At 40.2% G+C, this 22,633-nt stretch overlaps 1 protein-coding gene across 1 annotated transcript; it reads right to left on the reverse strand.

The window, feature by feature from the left end:
• Positions 1 to 2,381: 2,381 nt before the first annotated feature.
• Socs4 (suppressor of cytokine signaling 4) lies at positions 2,382 to 22,609 on the reverse strand. The gene is made up of 2 exons (XM_052733418.1): positions 22,301 to 22,609; positions 2,382 to 9,211 (listed from the first exon to the last, which is right to left on the reverse strand). Exon 2 carries the CDS (start codon positions 9,116 to 9,118, stop codon positions 7,808 to 7,810), a length of 1,311 nt encoding a protein of 436 aa, XP_052589378.1. The 5' UTR covers positions 9,119 to 9,211; positions 22,301 to 22,609; the 3' UTR covers positions 2,382 to 7,807.
• Between the last annotated feature and the right edge of the window lie 24 nt (positions 22,610 to 22,633).

Here is a 22,633-nt window from a genome sequence, read left to right on the forward strand (position 1 = left end):
TCTCTGGCCGGGGATGCTCAAGGCAAGCCCGTGGCTAGAAGCAGATTTTGGACTCCCTTCGATCAGCGGTTTTTGCAGCCAGGCTCCAAGCTGGCTGTTACAGTCCAGCCAAAATTGAGGGTTAAAAGATGAGGGAAGGGGGACAACTTTGCAAAGGGGTTATGAATGACAACTTCTGAGAGCAATCTATGTCTGCAGAGACTGAGTGGCTAATTAGAATTTCAGTGCCGTGGAAAGATTGGAATGTTGCAGGTCCAGATGCTAATTACCTTACCTAGCTCTAGCCCTCCAGAACAGCGGCCTATCCTTACCCGCCTCCGTCGAAACTAACATCTTGTGGCAATAAAAACCTTTCAGAATGTACTAACTTAACAGACAACTAGCTTCTACCAATTCAAAAGCTATGAATGTCATCTGTGGGTATCTTAAGCCTATAAAGCCTCCTCTATCCTGATGTACCTGTCTCTCCAATGTACCCACCAGTGTATTTTTTTTTTGTTGTTGTTGTTTTGTTTTTTTGGTTTTTCGAGGCAGGGTTTCTCTGTGTAGCTTTGCTCCTTTCCTGGGACTCGCTTGGTAGTCCAGGCTGGCCTCGAACTCACAGAGATCCGCCTGGCTCTGCCTCCCGAGCCCACCAGTGTATTTTAAACTTACCTTGATTTATGACGTTGCTGTTCTGTAAAACTTTAAAAACTTCTTGATACTGGTTGAGGTAACCTAAATTTGTGTTTTGGCACCGTCATTCAAAATGGCTCCAGAATGAGCTATCTTATTCCCTTTAAGTTTTTGAGAACAGTGCTTCCTAACTTGTGGGTTACGACCCCTTTGGGGGTCGAATGACCCAAAGGGGCTGTATATCAGATATTTATATTACAATTCATAACAGTAGCAAAATGACAGTTATGAAGTAGCAATGAAAATAATTTCATGGTTGGGAGTCACCACCGCATGAGGAACTGTATTCAAGGGTTGCAGCGTTAGGAAGGTTGAGAACCACTGCGATAGATGAGAGCCGTGGATTTTGAGACTGGCTTCTGGTTCTTGTGGACTCAAAACTGATTTATCAAAAAGCAAAATGTAATTATATCTATAAATTTTTCAATTTTTCCTTTCCAGGCCTTTGATTTGAATATATGAGGTATGCAAAGTCCCCAGGAAACGCAGGACAAGTCTCAACTCAGGACCTGTGGTCCCTCCCAGCACTTCTCACTGTGCCTCCCACTCTAAGCCTCTCCAGGATAGTGGCTGCCCCTTCCTTTCCCTAGCCTGATACCTACATAACCCCAGCCATCTTGACTAAGTGCTCTCTTGGTCTCCCAGCCTGCTCTTGGCCTCTTAGTCCTTTGTTCTTTTGGTCTGCTCCCCATGGCCTGCTTCAGTTTGTGTTGTGGAATAATCTTTTTGTACACTGTGAAGATGTGTCTCTGCCTAAGGCACCTTCTGATTGGTTTAGCAAAGAGCTGAATGGGCCAATAGCTAGGCAGGAAGAGGTTAGGTGGGACTTCTGGGGACTGAAGAAGACTTGGCGAGGAAGAAAGGCAGGGTAGCAAGCTAGACACAGAGGAAGTAGGACACACACAGGAGAGGTAAAAAGCCATGAGCCACGTGGCAGCATGCAGATTAATAGAAATGGGTCAATTTAAGTTCTAAGAGCTAGTTAGAAACAAGCCTAAGCTAAGGCTGAGCTTTCATAATTAATAAGTCTCTGTGTCATGATTTGGGGGCTGGTGGTCCAAGAAAGTCTGCTACAAGTTTGGACCCTTCAGATGCCTCTAGAGGTTCTCTCCCTCCTGTCTACAATAGAACCCTTCTCCTCAACCACACCTAGGAATGGTCATGTCCTCCTTTTCATTCAAAGGTAGGAATGCTTTCTGAAACAAAAACACTGGCCAGAAACGCGGCTCAGCTGGTTAAAGTGCTTGCTGGACAAACCTGACAGTCTGAGTTTGACCCCTGGAATGAAGGTAAAGGTAGAGATGAGTAACTCCACAAATTGTACTTTGACCTCCACACCTGCCATGTGACATCTCCCTCTACACCTCCCCCAGCCCCCAATAATAATAAAGAACTGAAAAACAAATCACAAGGCTGGGGCCAAGGTTTTAGATTAGCAGGTAAAGGTGCGTGCCAAAAAATCCTGACCACTTGAGTTTGATCACCTAAACCCATGTGAAAACTCAGATGCTGTCGCCAGCAGTTGTAATTCTGGCACTCCTGTGGTGAAGCTGGATGCAAACAAGGAGAGACCCTACCTCAGTCAAACCATAGGAGAATTAGCCCTCAAAAAGTTGTCCTCTGACTTTCCCAAGTGTATCAAGGTATGCTCCTGAATTTAACATACATGACACAAATCTTTAAAAAACAACAACAAAGCTTTTGGATTTCATACATGAAGATTTAATTAAGTGAAAATTTATTTAGATCAAGTTTTTTTAAACCCACAAATGTTTGTCAAGATTAGAAAGTGGAGATAGTATGGGTCACACACCATGATTGACAACATAGCTTTATGAAATCATTAGGTTCTGTATATTCAAGTGTATATAGTTCATACTTGGCTAATAAAAAAATGATGCAATTCTAGCAAAGCCATCAAAATTTAAATAAACTTTCTTGAGTTTTACACCATGGCTCCCAAGTCTGAAAGCTTAGATTTGATTTATGACCATGGCAAAAATTACCTTTATTTCCTGCAAATGTAATCAGCTTTCTAAATAAGGCAAATAATCAGTTTACACAGATCTTATGAAAGGCAGGAGGAAATTGCAATCATCTAACTGTAGAGTTTGAACCATAGACCCAAATTGTTCCATTATCAGATCAAGTCAAGAAAGCCTGTTACAGACTGAGTGAATGTGATTTTGTACGTGCCACAAAGGTGCTTTTTGAAAACTGATCATTCTCAATCAGTACTGTATAGCTACTGAGAAATTATTTTCAACTGTGCTCCAAGGGATATCTCTAAGTGAATGAACTTTCAGGAAACCAAGGGACAATACCATTACCTACGTTTCACAGGCAATTAAGACAAAGGAGGATTTAGGATTGAGTAATCCATTCCAGATTACAAATTAGAAACACTATTTTGGAGTTAGTTTTGTCCCAAAGCCTTTTCCACTGGATAACCATTACTTTACGTTTTTTCTTCATCTTTTTTTTTCTTTTGATTTTCTTTTCTTTCTTTTTGTTGAGACAGGCTCTTGTTATGTAGCCCTGGCCTGGAATTCACAGAGATCCACCTGCCTCTGCCTCCCAAGTGCTGGGACTAAAGGTATGCACCATCACACTTGGCTAAATAGGCTATTTTAAATATTGTTTTATGTTCAGGACTGTCTTAAAATTAAGTCTATAGTCTGTGAAATTTGTCCTGCCAAAATAAAAATATGCTTGTCTACTGGATTCTGATTATAGTTAAAAGTGACAAATACTTTAATGAGAAGAAGGTAAGAGATCTCACAGCACCTGTTTCACAGGAAAGAAGTGCTCTGTTACATGGATCTATAAAAACAACCCAAACTTCAGAGACAGGAAGTTGATAATCTGATTTATCTTAATGGCTTTAGCTCATGAATAAATGATAAAGGCTTATGTGTTTTTCTTATAAAAAGACGATGAGTCTTATTTGTACATTTGTTTTATATTTTAAAAGATTTCTAATTACTAAAACATTCTTTATCTTATTTGTAATAAGTCAAAACATTAAGTGAAAGCCATCCTTTGACCACAGTTAGCCATTAGCTGAAGTCAGCAAAGAATACAGTTTGTTCACCAAATCAATACATCTAGTCACAGGCTGTCTAAAAGCTTCCTTTAATATTCCTCTCAGGTTCCTTTTAAATTAACACACTCTCTCCATATAATTATTCAGGCCAATGACACGGTTATGTATTAGAAAGATCACGTAACTCTTCACAGAAAAACACCCAAGGAAACTAAAAAGAACCCATTCAGGATATTTCAGGAATGCCGGCATTACTCAAGATGTAGGTTTAGTGAAGAGCAGAAGGGCCTGTCCTGAAAAGCCTCAAGAGAAATGGGAAAGTCAAGTTCATTTCCTGATTGTGCAGATGATTCCCAAGGCAGTTAGTGTCTGGTCCAGACGAGCTATTAGCGGTAAAGTAGTTCCCTTTCCCTGGCAAGGCTTTTCCCTGAGGTAATGCCTAAATTTTTAAATTTTAATATCGTATCCTGTTTCTTTTAGCTCCATCCTCTCTCACAAATAAACTCTACACATTTCTGCCATACCGACTGCATTTCTTTCTTTTTTGTGTTTGTTTTGAGACAGGGTCTCACTATGTCGCCTGGCTGGCCTGGAACTCACTCTGTAGACCAGGTTGGCATTCAACTCTCAGAGACCTGCCTCTGTCTCCCAAGTGCTGGGATCAAAGATGTATGCACCAAGCCCTGCACTGGACACCTTTTCAACTGGAATTGACACTATTCAAATGGTTCAAAATTCAACTCAAGAGTTACAACATTTCCGTTTAACTTAGACTTGTGTACTTCATAAAATTTATTCATTTTTAGCTATTTAACTCAGTAAATACATTTAATTTTTTTTACGAGTCAGTTGGTGAATATAGATGTTCTCACAAAAACACAGGGAAAGTGGGTTAATTTCTCTAAATTCAAATTCCCTAATATTTTTGTCACTCTTTTCTCTTCCCTTCACAATAACTAGTTCTCTTCTCAAGTCTTTACAAATCTCTACTTTCCAATTTCTTTTCATTGTAGTAAGTACCAAAGGAAAGATACAGGACATTTCAGCGTAAATCAGTCTCTCTCCTGTTCTCACTTAATACACACTTCCAAGCTACACATATGGCAGTATTCTGAAAATATTAACAGTTGTTAATACCTTGAAATTGAAAAGAATAAAAAAGCCAGAGAAAATATATCATAAGCAATCAGTCTGAAGTATATTAAAAGCTAATCAGATCTTGACTTTCATATAAACACTAATTTTACCACTATAAAAGACATAATTATATTTTACTTTTCTTTATAAAACTACCTTTTAACAGAATATTCATAAGCTAGTCATCCCTTAGATAGTTCTGTACTGATAAAAAGTTACTTGTAAAAGAAAAATATTAAAAATAATTGTTTCACAGAAACAGAAGGTTTTATCAAATTCTGATAAAAAGCTGTATTTATGAGTAGAGTCTTACCACACTATATCTTTTGCCACCAAAGATGGAGACTTAGGAAATGTTATACTGGTTAATAAGATGAGTATCTCAGCAACTTCAAAAATGCCACAGCAAAGATGAGGTAGTCGGAGACTCCACTTTCAGGAAGGGTCAGCATCATCTTTGGAGGTGTAGTTATCCGACATGTGTTCATAGCCTGAGCCTCATTACATCTCTAAGAGGCAATCTTGAGTGGCTACCTCTCACAGAAATTAAGACGATCTTTAGACCACTAAGGAAAAAAAATTCTAGAAGAGAATGGTACCATTTGCTCCATTTTCATTTTGTAATTGGTGAAAAAATTAAAGCTATTAGTTTTTGTTTTTTGTCTTTTGGTTTTTTGAGACAGGGTTTCTCTGTGTAGCTTTGCGCCTTTCCTGGAACTCATTCTGTAGTCCAGGCTGGCCTCAAACTCACAGAGATCCGCCTGCCTCCGCCTCTCGAGTGCTGGGATTAAAGGCGTGTGCCACCACTGCCTGGCAAGCTATTAGGGTTTTTTTTGTGGGGGGTTACTGAGACAGGGTTTCACTCTGTAGCCTAGGTTGTTCCAGAACTCATGGTAATCCTTCTGCCTCAGTCTCCCAAGTTCTGGGAATACAAGCAGGAACTACCATGATCAGTAAAAGCTATTGCTAGAAAATGTTTTCTTTACATTAACAGCCTCCCAACACTAGAAAAGGCTACTTTAATATACATGCAACAAGAATTAAGGAAAAAAAATTTTTGAGACATATTCTCATCATACAGCCATGACTGGCTTAAACTCACAGCAACCTTCATCCCTCTGGTTCCCAAGTGCTGGGATTACAGGTACACACCACCATAGCAGCAAGAAACATTTGTTTTAACTTGGAAACTTATGAGGCAATGTCCTGTCAATCCAGGTTGAAGCAAGTTTTCTAATACAGCTGAACTAGCATCAAGAAATCAATTACTAGCCAGGCGTGGTAGAGCACGCTTTAATCCTAGTGCTTGGGAGGCAGAGGCAGGAAGATGTCTGTGAGTTCGAAGACAGCCTGGTCTACACAGCAAGCTACAGAACAGCCAGGGATATACAGAGAGACCCTGTTTCAAACAAACAAACGAACGAACAACCAAACAAACACAAAATCCAACCAACTAAACAACAACAGAACCAAAACAAATAATAACAGCAACAAAAAAGAAAGAAAAAGGAAAAAAGAAAGAAAAGCAAGAGGAATAAATCAATTACTAGCTCTTCATGGTGGTTCAAACCTGTAATCCTGAAACTCAGGCTGTAGTATCTCAAACCTGAGGTCAGCCTATGCTACATGGATGGACACTGTCACACACACACACAAATAAATAAATAAAAATTACTACAGTATTTAAAAGGGGCAGACGGCCTATCACAAGGAAAACTGGGCAATCTGTGGTCAGTCACTGAAGAAAGAAATAGGGCACCAGTCCACGTGTCTTTCTTACTGGTTACTCCAGGCCAGTGACGGTCCTAAAACTCTGTGCTGCCCTTAAGATAGTAAATGTGAAATATTATTTTGTCTTCCTGTCCAGTATGTTATATCTTGGAGCTATTGCTATGTCTTCTCTTTTTTGAAGCTACATAAAATATACGTTAGTTCTGAAGACAGAAATAATTATTTAGGTTGTGAAGGCCAAAAGCAATATTAAGCTTCCTAAATACTGAACCACGTGTTTTGTTTGCATCTTTATTTAAGTTCAATTTAAAATAATGAGAAACTATTCAGGTCTTTTTGTTACTGGTGGATACAGGAGCTGTTTAGAAATTGCCTATGTGCCCCTGGGAACCAGAGTTCCTAAGAAACAGCTAAGTAGATGTAACAGACCATAAATTAATATAGAAAAACTCTAGTTGCCTTAGCAACTCCAAGCTTCTAATACTGCTATTTTATCTGTAAAGCTTCTAGTAAGAAAGGAATCCAAGTTGCATTATGATGTTATTCACCTCTTCCAGGGTGAAGGGCTGCTGTATTTGGATCTATTGACAATCCTGCCATACTGCCGAACAAATGCACCTCTAGATCATAACATTCTCTTTCCATTGGCCAGATTAATAAAAAACAAACAAACTTGCTTTAGTTAATATTTAAAATGAAAACACACTAAGTTTCACTTTAAAGCATTTTGTTGCCTAACATTCCTATTAGCAACTACAAAAGTCAATTACATTATCATGGACGGATTACAACACTCATCTTTACTGAAGAATTTTAAAATGAAAATGGGAAAGATAACTAACTATTCTGCCATACAAGAATACTGATAGCGTAGATTAGCAAAATATTCCACATTAGGAAAGGGCAGAAGATTACTTAAAAAAAAATACAGAATATTCAAATGTATTTGTAATGCCTTGAAATTTCAAATATGCCTGGACCATAGGTAAATTAAGTGGAAAAGTATATAATTTACACAGTTAAAAACAAAAACCAGACACCTGTTTAAAAATATATAACAAGTGTATCATAAGAAAAATAAATTCATCTGGAATTAAAATTTAGGGCAGTTTTATTTTGGATTCTAACTGCCTTTGTAGAAAAATTCGAAGAGGCATAAGAAAAATAAGATATTAAATGAAAATATGTGTGCAAGTCCACATTCCTAACCTCTCTCCATCACTGTTGCTCTGGCACATCAATCCTGAGTAACCTGACTTTCGATTTGTAATGGTATTCCTTCAGATACAGTTTCATAGGAGAAGGGATTGGCAGGGCATCAATGCCATCGTAAGTTGTACAATTACAGATGACTGTTCTGCAAATGTGCTGCAAGGAAAAGGGGAAGGTCCGGATTAATGGGGTGGACAGGAGTGGTTCAAAGAACATACAGGCGCTTGGGTCCTTATAATGTTCTAGGAGCCCAGTAATGTCGGGAGAATGGAAGACGCACGGATCATGGGCATCAAAGCTAAAGTTGTGATTCCATTGTTCAATTCTAGCATGAAGAGAACGACTATAGCGTCTAAAACTAACGGAGAATAAATAATCTTCCTGTGCCGAGTCTCGAAGTAAAAAGGTGCCCTCTGGCTTTCCTTCTAACAGAGCTTCGGCTGCGTATTTATCCATAACACCCCAGTAGCATGGATTGTTACTGATCTGAAGGAGGTCTGGTACAAGGCAGTGAACGTAATCAATCTGGGTGTGGTGCTTGGGAGGTGTCTCCAACTGCAGGATTTCATCATCCATTTCCCACCTGGGCTTGTTTCTTTTTCTGGAGCTTGTGCACAGGGTTATAATCTCATCCTCTGACTCCATATCGCTATCTTCTATGCTGTTATTTGTGACCAAGTTCATCATAGAACCAGTTATGTGGCCACCTCTACATGAAGCAGCGCTGGCAGTTACGACACAAGGCTGGACACCGGCATGCGAGAAACAGGGCAGGTCTTCTTCTAGGTTTCTTCGCTTTAGCTGAGCGTCCCTCACTTGACTCTCAGATAAGTCTGTGCTCACCCATTCATCTGAGTTTGGACTTACAGGAACAGTATGTCGTTTAATAAAATGCCACCTGAAGGCTAAATCCGATCGAGGCGGGAAAGGGCACTTATCTAGCATGAGTTCACTGATATGAATTTTTCTTTTAGATGGAAGCATCGAAGAGTGCCGACTACTACAATTCATTATTGGAAAGCACTGGCCCACAGCATCTTGCAGTTTCTGTTTAAGGGATCGGCCTAAAAATCTGTGCCCACAGGAGTGGTCTAAGTCCAGCTGAATGGATGAGCAGCTGTGCTCCCTCTCTCGACCCCTTCCAGGAGCTTCAGCCTTCTCTCCAGGACATATGGTTTCAGCCTCGGAACAGCTCTCCCTCTTTCTGGACCAAGACAACTTCCTTCCGCTCCACACATAGCCATCCTTTCCATCAGCACTTCTACTCCGGCCTGTTTTCGGCCGCACATCTACGCTTTTACTATTGTTTTCAGCCATTTTGAACAAATTATTTACAAATTCCAGTGTTAGCAAGACTGCATTTTCAGCTTTTCTGACAGGAAGTTTCTTCTGGGCACTTTCTGGATGAATCTAAGAAAAAGAAGAAAGGAAGTCATTAGCAGCCTGTTCATCTACTGGACACAAGATAAAAAGCAGAATCAGTCCATGAAAGGACACTGCCACGCTGTCAGGCAGCCGCGGGTATCCCGTTCCCACGTCACGGCGCTGCTCTACTATACTGGGATAATATTTCCTCATACCATGAAGGTAAGATGATGGAGTCCTTTCTCAGAGCTAAATTTCAGTATGGGTCCTGTCTCAGGAATAACACATGCTTGGATAGGAATAATTCCTACTTTTGCAGTTTACCTTATGCCTATTTATCCTTCCCTTATTTTTCTTTTATTGGTTTCTTGAGACAGGGTTCTTGCAATGTAGCCTTGGCCAACCTAGAAATCTCCATGTGGCCCAGGCTGACCTTAAACTTGCAACATTGCTTCTGCCCCCAATTCTACACTAGAATTACAGTCATGTGTCACAACATCTGACTTTCACTTTCTTTTTCTTATTTCACAACAGGCCAGTGAATTCTTAATGAGAAGAGGCGGTTACAAATCTATGAGCTAGTGCTTAGAACTAATACCCTGTATTGTCTCTTCTCTTGTTTCCATTTCTATTGATTAAAATACCAACAATTTTGAGTTGTACAGTGTAACATGAATCTATTAAGTAAACAATTACTACTGAGCAATAGGAATGCTAAGTAAATATTCCTAAGAGTTTTGCCAATTAATTCCAATAACTAGTTCCATCATTATCAGTCTTTGCAGTTTTTAGAAGTATTCTACTCACATAATACTCTTACATTCTTGATCACTTGAAAACAAGCAGGTAACTTTGTACAGGGCATCCCTTGGCTACACACACTAGAATTCATAATGAACTTATGTAAGTATTTTGAAGTCTGTGTTTGTGTGCACCATGTACATGCAGGTGCCTGAGGAAGCTTCGAGGGTATCAGGTCCCCTGAACTGTACTCAGAGGTGGTTGTGAGACTCCTGCTGTGGGTGCTGAGAACCAAACCTAGGTCCTCTACAAAAACAGCACATTCTCTTACCTTCTGAGCCATCTCTCTAGCCCTACTTAGGTTTTTTTTTAATTTTTTTTATTTATGTGCACTGGTGTTTTGCCTGCATGAAGGTGTCTGCTAACCTGGAAATGGAGTTACAGACAGTTGTGAGCTACCATGCAGGTGCTGAGAATTGAACCTGGGTCCTCTAGAAGAACAGCCAGTGCTCTTTTTTTTTTAAGATTTTTATTTATTTATAATGTATACAGTGTTCTGCCTGCATGCTGGAAGAGGGCGCCAGATCTCATTAGAGATGAGGTTGCTGGGAATTGAACTCAGGACCTCTGGAAGAATAGCCAGTGCTCTTAACCACTGAGACATCTCTCCAGTCCCTACATAAGTGTTTTCAAGTGAAGCAAAAGTTAAGCTGGGCCGGGCGGTGGTGGCACAGGCCTTTAATCCCAGCACTTGGGAGGCAGAACCAGGTGGATCTCTGTGAGTTCGAGGCCAGCGTGGTCTACAGAGCGAGAACTAGGACAGGCACCAAAACTACACGGAGAAACCCTCGAAAAACCAAAAAGAAAAAAAAAAAGTTAAGCTAGGAATTGAGAGGCAGGGTCCTATAATTCCAAATATTTTGCAACTAAAAGCTGAATTTTGTATTTGTCATAAAAAAAATCAGTCATTTAACATGCTAATTATGATTAAGCTTCTTAATTTCAGAACATTAAAAACCTCAACAGTCAAGTGATGTGGTTAGAGACTAATACATTTTAAAATAAAATCCTAATTTTACCTAACTCTTCACGCAATACTATCACTTAATACTGCCTTTATCTTCAACAGTATTTTTTTCCCCTCAGAACAGAGGCACATGAGTTTCCATAGTCAAAGAGCCTGCTAAATAGTACATCATTGTAAAAGCTTAGAATCCTGGAAGCAACGAAGATAGTTTGAGGATTCCCTACTGTAAAAGCTGAAATGCTTCAAAAAAATCAAACTTTTATTTTTTTTTTTTTTTGGTTTTTCGAGACAGGGTTTCTCTGTGTAGCTTTGCGCCTTTCCTGGAACTCACTTGGTAGCCCAGGCTGGCCTCGAACTCACAGAGATCCGCCTGGCTCTGCCTCCCGAGTGCTGGGATTAAAGGCGTGCGCCACCACCGCCCGGCTCAAACTTTTAAAGTGTCAGCATGTGGTCACCAGTGGAGGATTCTACACCCGACCGCATAGTTGGCTATAGGCAAAACATTGGCACATTAAAAATGCTGTGTAAGATTACCATCAGGTTATGTGTATAAGATATATGTAAATCATGAATGAATTTTTCAGACTTGGGCTCATTCACAAGATATCTCATTACATATATCTAAAAATTCCACAATCTGGGAAAACAAACAAACAACATTTAAAAACACTTCTGGTGCCAAGCATATCAGCTAAGGGAGACCGAGGTAACCCAGAGAAGGAAAGCCTTACAAACAACTACAGGTAAAAATGCTTCTCAACAACACTGGAGGCTAAAGGTGAACTTCTTACTTTGAAGGAAAAGGAGCCAAAGCATCAAACAGAGGAGAAAATGAAACTTCCTATTTACCAACAATTTCACTTAGTTATGGATAGGATGTTCTCTAAAGTGGGATGTAAAGTCTAAACAAGACATGCAGCCAGGAGAGGGAGCTCTGGGGAAAAGATAGAAGGACATCTCCTGACACACAAGACAGACAACGCCAAGGTCAAAGATCAATGTCTGGAAAGGTCACCGAGAGAGTGATAAAGCAAATTAAAAAAAGATTAGATGAAAACTCTGAGGAGTTCATTGCCCCCTCCCCACGACGTGTGCTGAGGGTTGAACTCAGGGCCTTGTTCCTGGTAGGAAAGCTCTCTACCACTGAACTACATCCCAAACCCTTTACTTTTTACTACGTAGCCCAGATGGGATCCACCTCTCAATCCCCTGCCTCCTGAATGCTAAGATTATAGGAAGCTACCATGGCAGACTAAGGAATCCTAATTTCATAGAGTAGCATGTTACAGTTTTCAAAGTAGAAAGAAAATTTACCTCGCATTTCTTGGTTTCCTAAAAGTTAAAGTCTACGAAATTGATTCTATGCTTGACAATGCTTTCATTCTGGTAATCTGCCTGAGGCTACCCTGAGGGAAAAGTGGAGCCCTAACATGCTGAAGTCAGGCCAGCCTGCTCCATGTCTAGTCACTTAGTGTAGTGTACTGCACGTGTCTGTAAGATGAGGGGATGGATTTTTGGACTGTAATATTTGAAGTAAAAGAATCTTTATAATGTTATATTGAGATATGACTATGAAAATTGTGTTAAACACCAGGGTTGCAAGTTATCTCAAGATACGGTATTTAAATTAGTTGAGCTTTAGGGGCTGGAGAGACGGCTCAGTGGTTAAGAGTACTGGCTATTCTTCTTGTCCAGGACAAGAACTGGGCAGCACTCACATCAGGTGGCTCACAACTGCCTTACCTCCAGCTCCAAGGTATCTGATGTTCTCCTCCAGCATCTGTCCATCTCTCTCTCACACACATACATAAATAAAAATTAAAATAGTTTTAAAGTAAGTAAGTTAAACTTTTTTTTTTTTTTGAGACAGGGTTTCTCTGTGAAAGAGTCCTAGCTGGCCTCGAACTCACTGAGATCCACCTGCCTCTGTCTCCTGCGTGCTGGAACTAAAGGTATGCACCACCACCACCTGGCTCTAAGTTAAACTTTTAAGAGGAATCCAAATCAAAGTTTCTTCTTTCCCAAAGTGGCAAGTGTTCTAATTTCACTTTTACTGAGTTAACAAGTGACTCTCCAAAGTTACTAAGCAGATTTTTAACAGTTTACACTCCATAGCATTGGTAACCTCTTAACAACTTCTAGAAAAGCCTTTGCTACAGTTAAGATCATATTAGAAAAAGGTAGTTGGGATGTCCAGACCATGTTGCAAAAGATATTCAGAATGTCCTCCACTGTACAGAAGGAGTAACAATCCATCACGTGAGCTATGCATGGTGGTACAAATGTACTTCTAGTATTTGGGAGGTAGAGGCAGAAGGGTCAGGAGTTAAAGCTTATCTTTGGGTACATAGTGAGTTTGAAGCCAGGCAGGGCTACATAAGATCCTGTCTTAAACAATCAAACCAAACAACCAATATATCATGTCAAAACAATAACAACAAAAAACCCTCTTGTATCTTACCACTTAAGGACTGGGAGGGATTTTTCTACCATCCTTCAAAAGCCTCATTAGACTTGTGGTGTTTGGGATCAAACCAGGTTTCACAATGCTCTTTTAATAAGGTACATCCCTAGCACCCCAAATTCATTTAAAAATTATTTATTTTTGAGACTTGGTCTGGAACTCATTATGTAGATCAGGTTAGTATCTACATACTAAAAGAGTATGAACTCACAGAGATTTGCCTGCCTCTGCCTCCCAACTGCTAGATCTAAAGTTGTGCATTACTACACCTGTCTCCAAATTCTTAAAAATATAAAAATTCAATCATACTGTTCACAGTAAAACTAACATGGCTCCTGTGGTGTTTTGAATAACAACGGCCCCCGTGATTCATATATTTGAATGCTAAGTCAACAGAGAGTGGCATTATTTAAAAGGATTAGGAGGTGTGGCCTTGTTGAAGAAAGTGTGTCACTGGGGGAGGGCTTTGAGGGCTCAAAAGTCCAAGCCAGGTTCCAGGGTCTCCTTCTTCCTGCTGTCGGCAGATCCAGATGTAGACCTCTCAGCTATCTCTCCACCCCATGTCTGCCTGCATGCAGTCATGCTTCCTGCCCTTGGAGAAAATGGACTAAACCTCCGACCTGTAAGCCCGCCCCAGGTAAAAGCTTTCTTTTTTAAGAGTTGTTGTGCATGGCCTCTCTTCACAGCAATAGAACACAAACTAACACAGCTCCAAACAGCCAGCCATTCGTTCTTGAAAATGTCTTCTGGTCGGCATCATTCTCTTTACAAGGCTGGGGTTAGAATCCAGGCTTCATGCATGTTGGATAAGTGCGCCAGCCCAGGTGATTCTTGGAATTTAAACCCAACTTTGTAGAAAAGAAAAGGAGCTACAGAATGGCTGGGTGGCTCTGTGACCAGTTTGGGTGCCGTACAAAATCACAGACAAGACTTCGAGAGATGGGAACACACTGAAGAGTGAGTGTCAACAGCTGGAGAGAAACTCCCCTTCCTCTTTCTTTTTAAAGAAGAGGAAAGACTCATTTGGGAGAAGCTGCTTTGGTTCCTGATTCAATATTAATTTTTTATGAAGGGAGCCATGTTACACACAGCCCTGGGGAATAAACAGTGACATTAAAAAAAAAAGCCATTATTTCTTAATGAGCAAGAGGCAAATGTTTAAAAAGCAAGTTTACATAAGAGCCACTTTAAGAGAGCAAGTTTCCAGATCCAACTGCCATGATGATGAAAGAAAAAAAAGATTAATGTCCATATGCTAATTTCACTAACAAAAGATGTAACTAATATTTCTATTGTGCAAGGTAGGAAGGTAATTTTAACTCAAGTAAAAGTTAACAATGAAATGGTTAAACATTATCAGGAAAACTAATTTGTATTCTCTATATTGCTGGATAACAGCATATTTTATATGTGTGGATATAAGTTATTTATTGAACTACTTATGCCTACAATGCCAATATACATTTAAGACTCGAATTCTAATTTCTAATACTAACCCAAAATAAATTTGATGATTCAAAGAGCAAGTCAACATACTAAATAATTCACAAATATATTATTATTGTGATAACAATTCAGTCCTGTGACCTTTCCTACAAAATTTGTGACTCCAAGTTTACCTGCAACCACCTTGCCCAATCTCCACCAAAGCAGTCAGATTATAGCTTGATATTTAAGTTGGATGTTGAATAGACATTTAAGCTTCACAAATGGAATTTGTTGGATAGCAGACAACAGAGGAATCCTTGGAATATTACATCAAAAAGTGAAAACAAGTTGTACATGAGAAAAAAAATTTGAGATGAAAAGTTTTCCTTCTCTAATTATCCTTTCCCTAGTAAATATTTCTTTTTATTTTCTAGCAAAAAAAAATTTAAATTTACATTTATTTTCTAGAAAGTATTTAAAAGTATATCCTTTAAAGAGTTAGCTAGGGCTCACAAGGCTAAACTGGATGATAATTTAAAAAAACAAAACAAAACAAAACAAAAAACCAACAAAGAAACAAAAAGGGCAAATCCAGACAAAACCTTAGTTTAATACTAATAATAGTTAAGACTATTACTCTCGCTTGCCCTTCCCCCAACTTCTTGCACTCTCCTTTCCACTCATAGCTTGCTCACGCCAGAGTCTTTAATCTATATCTATTCCAGTAAACAAACGTTCTAACAGTATGGGTAGGAGGATGAATGTATATTTAAAAATACGATAAGGCAGACTTTTTAACTTTCTTACTACAAAAGTTATGTTAACTTGAATGAATCATTTCATTAGTATACATCCATTGAAATCATATTGTATTCCATAAGTATATAAAATTACTATTTGTCAAAGTAAAACAATTCGACTCAAATACCTACTCTGGGAAAAAAAGGTGGGGCTCCTTGTTAAACAAGTTTGAATAGAGATTGCTGGCAGACCATCACCCACATTAACAAAGTTTTCCAGAGGCCCTTCAGTAAAGAAATCTGCTTAAGGCACAGATTCCTACATTTACCACAAATCTTTTTTGTAGAACAGAATTTGGGAAACATTAAAATGATTGTACAGCCCATGAGCTTATGAACTAAATATAAAGAGATGTATCTAAACACTTCTCAACTGAAGTCAGCTACTCTAGGATAAAGGGCAAGCAGGAAACTAACGGCTGGAAGTACAGGTGATGCAGGCAAGCCCGGGAACAGTTTAGTGACCTGGGGCTTTACTCGGGATTGTGTTACACACACTCTCATCTTCTAATAATGGACTTGGTAGCTTAGGCCCCTTATCCACAGGTACTATGAACATACCCTTCTCTGAAGAACGCACCTAGCAACCTGCTAGCAACACAGGGCCCCCACCTACATCAAGCTATGCCCACACCCCTTTTCAATCAACTATGCAGGTTTCTCTTCCCACATGGGCCAAGGAACAGTTTTTATTCAAATATATTCCCGGTATTTCTTGGTCCTGATCTGATGTAAATTGACTTTAGGTACATGTGCAGTAAAACAAAACTTGTGTCAAGTTCATTGTCAGAGAATTCCCTATTACTCTCCTATGCCTATGCATAATTGGATGTGCATATGATTAAAGTCAGATGCATTTTGGAAAGAAACAGGTACAGGAGAAAAGTGACTATATGACCTAATCTATCAACCCAAACAGGAAGCCACCCTCCCCATGCCCCTTTTAACTAAATTCCTTTTTCTCTGAGCCCACAGCAAGAAGCCCCAAATGCTAACTGGGGCCCTTGAGAAGCTGGGTTCATGAGGCCCACTGCACCCCAATAGTGCATTATGATATTTTTATTGCTTTGTTTAAATAAAGTTTCCTTGCTACTTTTGCAAATATGTGTGAGCTTTTATTTTAATTCCATGAATAAGGGGCCAAGAATCCGGAACACTTGACTCTGGCCCTCAGTCCCTGACCGCCAAGCAAACCTGGCTTCCTCAAAGTAGAAGGAAGAGCAACAGACTTCTTTTTTTTAATTTTATTTATTTTTCTTTTATGTGTATTGGTGGTGTTTTGCCATGAGTGTCAGGTCCCCTGGAACTGAAATTACAGACAGTTGTAAGCTGCCATGTGGGTGCTGGGAAATGAACCTGGGTCCTCTGGAAGAGCAGTCAGTGCTCTTAACCGCTGAGCCATCTCTCCATCCCTGAGCAACGGACTCTTAGAACCAGATTATTTAAGATATGTTACTAAAACACTTTATGGAATAAATTGAATTGATGTATTTTCCTCCTAATTTGTAATTTTCAATTACAAAACTTGTGTATTGATTAATATATGGAATATTCAAATAAGTTTAAGAAAAAAGGAGGTACAGATCACTGGTAGAGAACTGGATTAGCATGCATGAGGCTCTGTGATCAATTTCCAACACTGTAAAACTAGCCAAGGCTGGGCGGTGGTGGCGCACGCCTTTAATCCCAGCACTCGGGAGGCAGAAGCAGGTGGATCTCTGTGAGTTCGAGGCCAGCCTGGGCTACCAAGTGAGTCCCAGGAAAGGCGCAAAGCTACACAGAGAAACCCTGTCTCGAAAAACGAAAAAAAAAAAAAAAACCTAGCCAAAAGTATAACTCTTATTAAACTTGATTTTCTCATTTGTAAATCGGGACACATTTTTACAGAGTGGTAATTAAAATGTATGAAAGCAACATTCAATGAGATTAACAAAAATAAGTATCACCAAGAACTTTTCTAAAAACAAGAGGTGAAAAAGTGGTAAAAATAGGAAGAAGAGGCACCAACGGCTATGTATTTAAGGCTAGAAACTGCACACCAACATATCGTGGAAATCTGAACATATACTAGGCATGGTGGTACATGCTTGAAATCCTAGCACTTGGGAGGTCGATGCCAGAATATCATGAGTTCAAGGTCAGCTGAGCTACACAGAGCCCAACTCAACAAAACAAAACAAAACAAAAACCCAAAAACTCTGAAATTGAAAAAGCTCCAGTATTTCTAAAATACCAGAAAGCATAAAGCACATTACTCACTAGTTAAATGTGCTCCTTTAAACAAGCTGTTTCTTCTGTGACTGAGTACAGGTATGTGCACCACCTGTGTGGAGGTACCCTCAGAAGCCAGAAGAGGGTTTCAGATCCTCTGGAACTGAAGTTAAAGAAATTGTGAGCCATCAGATGCATGTTGGGACTTGAACCCAGGTCTTCTAAAAGAACAGCAACTGCTCTTAGCTGCTGAGCCATCTCTCCAGCCTCAAAGCTTTAAATGCTTAGATTCCTTAAAAATACTGAGTGAAAATAAACTTTTAGTGATACAATTTTTATAGCTTCTTTTAAAGATATTTCATTTTATTTTATGTGTATGGGTATTTTGCTTGCATATCTTGTCCCTAGGAATTGAACCCAGGTCCTCTAGACCTGGACAATAGAGCAACCAACATTCTTAACCTCTGAGCCATCTCTCTAGCACACACCCCCTTCCCCGACACATTTATAGCTCCTTACAAGCTAACTTAACAAAAATTTAAACAGAAATAATAGGCAAGAGGGGTTTTTTTTGGAGTGGGCATGGGAGGAGTAGCAGGTCCCTCTACATAGCCCTGGTTGTCCTAAAACTCACTATGTAGACCAGGCTGGCCTCAAACTCAAAGATAGCCACCTGTGTCTGCCTCCTGAGTGCTGAAGCTTTGTAAAGGTGTGAGCCACCAGGCCAGGTCTTTTTTCTTTTCTTTTCTTTTCTTTTTTTAATAAACAACAAAAACTACAGATCATTCTTTTCACTACTTTATAATAATTATATATGATTACATTTAAGGTAAGTAACACACTTCACCCAAATACTAGTAGAATGTGAATCTAGATTTCAATTTTTTAATGTTTTAATTTTAAAAGCCATGTGTGGTAGCACAAACCTCTAATTCCAGGACTTAGGAGGTGTGAAATAGAATCTCCAGCTTGAGGTCAGCTTGGACTACACAGCAAGTCTGAGACCAAGACCTGTCATAATTAAATTCTGATTTTTATGAAAACAGCTTGATTTAGAGGGAGTATGGTAGCCTGTCTGAGAGTAAAAGAACTGGAGTCTGACACCGGGAGAATCAGAGCATTTCTGAGTTTTAGTTTTCCTATCTATAAACATTGGTGAATCAGAGCATTTCTGAGTTTTAGTTTTCCTATCTATAAACATTGAGTATTGCCAGGTATGGTGGAGCATGCCTTTAATCCTAGCATCTGGGAAGCAGGGACATTGTTCTCTGTGAGTTTAAGGCCAGCCTGGTCTACCTAGTGGCCAGCCAGAGCCACAGAGTGAGACTGATTCAACAAAACAACATCAGAACCACTGAATATGGTCAGGGAGCTTAAAGGTCCCAGGAGTGAACTACTGTCATTATTCTGTTAAACGGGCATAGAATCAAACTGCCTTCTAAATTCTTATATCTGTACCAATAGATTACAATAGATTAGCACATTTCTCAGGCCTTATCAGAGAAGTTTCTTTGTATAGTGAATGGTGGTTAATATAGAAATTCCCGATTGATCAAAGTACAGAGAATAAGTGTTAATGCATTCAGCCACAAATGGGACATCCATATCACACACCCCCAAAACTAAGGGACCACTGTGGAAGATGAAGAGAGATTTTAAGAGCCAGAGGTCATGGAGAACTGGGGTGAGGCAGTGTCTTCTGGACATGATAGGACCACTGAATTAATAAATTCACAGAGGCTGTGGCTGCCTGCACAAGACCAAGCCAGTTAACATTCTAGTATGGAGTGGGGAGGTACTTATGAGACCCCACTCTGAACTGACAAGCTACTGATGGTTGATGGCTTCTAGGGGAGTAAGAGTCAGGTTTCTTTAGGGGTGTGGCAACCATGTTCCAGTGGCTGGCCCTATACTCCTAAGTATATGGGCAACACCAATTAGACAACGGGAGTTATTACAGGGGTAGAGGACAACAGGCTGAAAGAGGGTGGGGAGGTAGGAGTGGATCTTGGAGGAATTGGGGGACAGTGAAATGGTGGTGAATATGATCAAAAGACGATGTGTGAAATTCTCAAGGAATAAAATGATATTAAAATTGATACTATCCGTCTTGCTCTGATAAAAGTCAACCTAGTGCTGCCAAGGCAATACAAGAGTCAAATGCCTGCTGTTTCCTGCAGCGGAACTGGGCGGCTGGGAGCAGAGGCACTTTTATGATATTCTCTGTTGTATTTTACTGGGTTTCTACAAGTCTTATTTACTCCCAGATAAATGTTACTAACATTCATTCATAATACATTTGGAGAGATTAAAAAATATTTTTTTCAATATTTAGTTCTCCTCAGTTATTGGTACCCTCTCTTCCAGCCTCATCTTCCATAGTAATGATAGGGTTTTCTCTGTAGCTTTGGAGCCTGTCCTGGAACTCACAGAGATCTGCCTGTCTCTGCCTCCTGATTGTTGGGATTAAAGGGATGGGCCACCACTGCCTGGCTATAACGATGGTTTTTACATCAAGTATATATTCTATTAAAAAGAAATTTTAGGGGCCGGACTGGAGAGATGGTTCAGTAGTTATGAATACTTGCTGTGCTTGCAAAGGACCCAAAATTCAGTTCCCAGAACCTGTATCTTGCAGTTCACAATAGTTCACAATTGCCTGTAACTCTCCAGGGGATTTGATGCCCTCTTCTGGCCTCTGTAGGCACCCTCCCCCCCTTCTCTCTCCCTCCCCCTTTTCTCCCTCCCTCCCTCCCTCCCCCTCTCTCTCTCTCTCTCTCTCTCTCACACACACACACACTTCCCCCCACATTTTTTATAATTAAAAATAAAATCTTAAAAAAACTCTGCTGTAGGAAATACTGTTATAGTTTCTTGGATAACTGTGTAGGCTTATATGACATTATTTATATAGATAATATTACCTTTGATAGAATGCTAATATATCTATGTTTTCTCAACCTATTGCCCTTGAGATCAACACTATTTGTGAAGCTCAGAATATTAAAGTGGTCACAGTAGGGCAACTAACCTTCAGTGTAATTGAATCTCCAATTCTGGCATTGTTTTCAGTGAGTTCATTCAGATACGCACTCAAATGGGATATGCACTGGTAATAATTCATCTGGGAAACTTTGGTACCCATATCAGAATCGGGACATAAGTATCATTTCCACTTTGGGGGTGAGAAATCTGACATTCAGGAAACTAAAGACACACTCACACTCAAGGTCATACAATAGGTTAGAGTTAAAATTAAAACTAGAACTGTTTAATCCTCAGGCTAAAGCTTATCCACACCCATGAAATCAGCAAAGGAAATATTATCTTAACCTGTGAATAAGGCTTGATTGCTAGGGCAGAGAGAATGGGCAGGAATGCTGACATTGTTCATAGTTTTAAAATCAGGTGGTAGTACAGATACTATGTCTAAAGTATTTACAACTATAACTCTTGTTCCTCTTTGCAGGTTTCTGAATGTTGAGCTCTGAAAAGCATTACTATGAGATCCCACAGTGATATGTTCGATATATAAATAAATATCAGCTCAACTTGAACCTCACCCTGTACCTAATAATTTTTATTGCCCAGTTACCTGGGGAAAAGTATTATAAATTGGTCCATCTAAAAACTGAATAATTTCAAAATAAAACTAAGTTACTCAGAAACCATCATCTCAGGTACCTTCATTCCTGTGGAAAGTTAACAATTGGGTATTTTAGAAGAATCTCAGGTTCTTTTTGAGCCAACTGCTCTTTCTTTTCACTCATATACACCTCTATTTGGAACCCTGGTTCTTACAAAATGCCACTAGAGCAAGAATACCACGGTTTAAGTAACTAAGCTTAAAACTTTTTAGAATGAATCGAGACTGAAGGACAGGGAAAAATATACCTCTACAACGGAAAAATGGTGATAAAAATAAGTGACTGAAACCGGATGGTGGGTACCACAAAAAACTGAGAATTTCCAAAAGATAAACACTAAGGAAAAAAAATCATACTTTTTAAACAGAGACCAATTTACTAATATGGAGAACGTGAAGAACCAAGAAAAGCATAACCCTGACGGGCCAAGACCTTACTTAACACAGGATGTGTTATGGGTTGCAAGGATGAGAGGAAGCGTTCAACAATATAAATTAGAACTCTTCTTTCCGATCTAAACGCACTTTAGTAAACTTTGGGTGGGATCCAAACAGGAAACCCGAGTTAACTCTCTCAAGCATCATTTAGCTAGAGTTGCAAGAACCCAGAATGAATCCATCCTTTATCACTACAGAAACGACAACGTGAGGGGCACGAAGGAGGATGGTCAAGAATAAAGGCTTGACAAGGTCTGTCTCTAACCCTGTCCCGAGGAGCTCGATCGGTTCAAGGAGCCCAATATGGTTGCCTGGGAGGAGAGCCTGGAAGGGTAGGCGCAAAACCCCAGCCCCTCACGGCCACCCTTCCCCCTCTCACCTCTCTGAGCGCGACTTAACCGGGGCTGTCCGAGCCACTGCCGCCATCACCGTCGTCGCCATCACTCGGCGCTCGCTCGCTCAAGTGCGGAAGGGAGGCCCGGCCACTCCCGCTCCTCGTGTAGCTCCCACCAGGCGGATGCCTCTCTGCCAGCGCCTCCCCCGCCCCCGCTCAGTCAGTCAGTCCAGTGTCAGACTTGCCGCGGTCTCCGCCTGCTCTCCAGGGACCGCCACCACTTCCGGGTTCCGCTCCCACCTTTTCTTTCAGAGCCGCCCCAGCCGCCGGCTCGGGGCTTCGCGGCGGCGCGCCGCTGACGTCAACACCCGGCGACCG

This window comes from Peromyscus californicus, unplaced genomic scaffold (assembly GCF_007827085.1).
Source record: "Peromyscus californicus insignis strain IS unplaced genomic scaffold, ASM782708v3 Scaffold_12__1_contigs__length_115047231, whole genome shotgun sequence".
Classification (NCBI taxonomy): domain Eukaryota; kingdom Metazoa; phylum Chordata; class Mammalia; order Rodentia; family Cricetidae; genus Peromyscus; species Peromyscus californicus.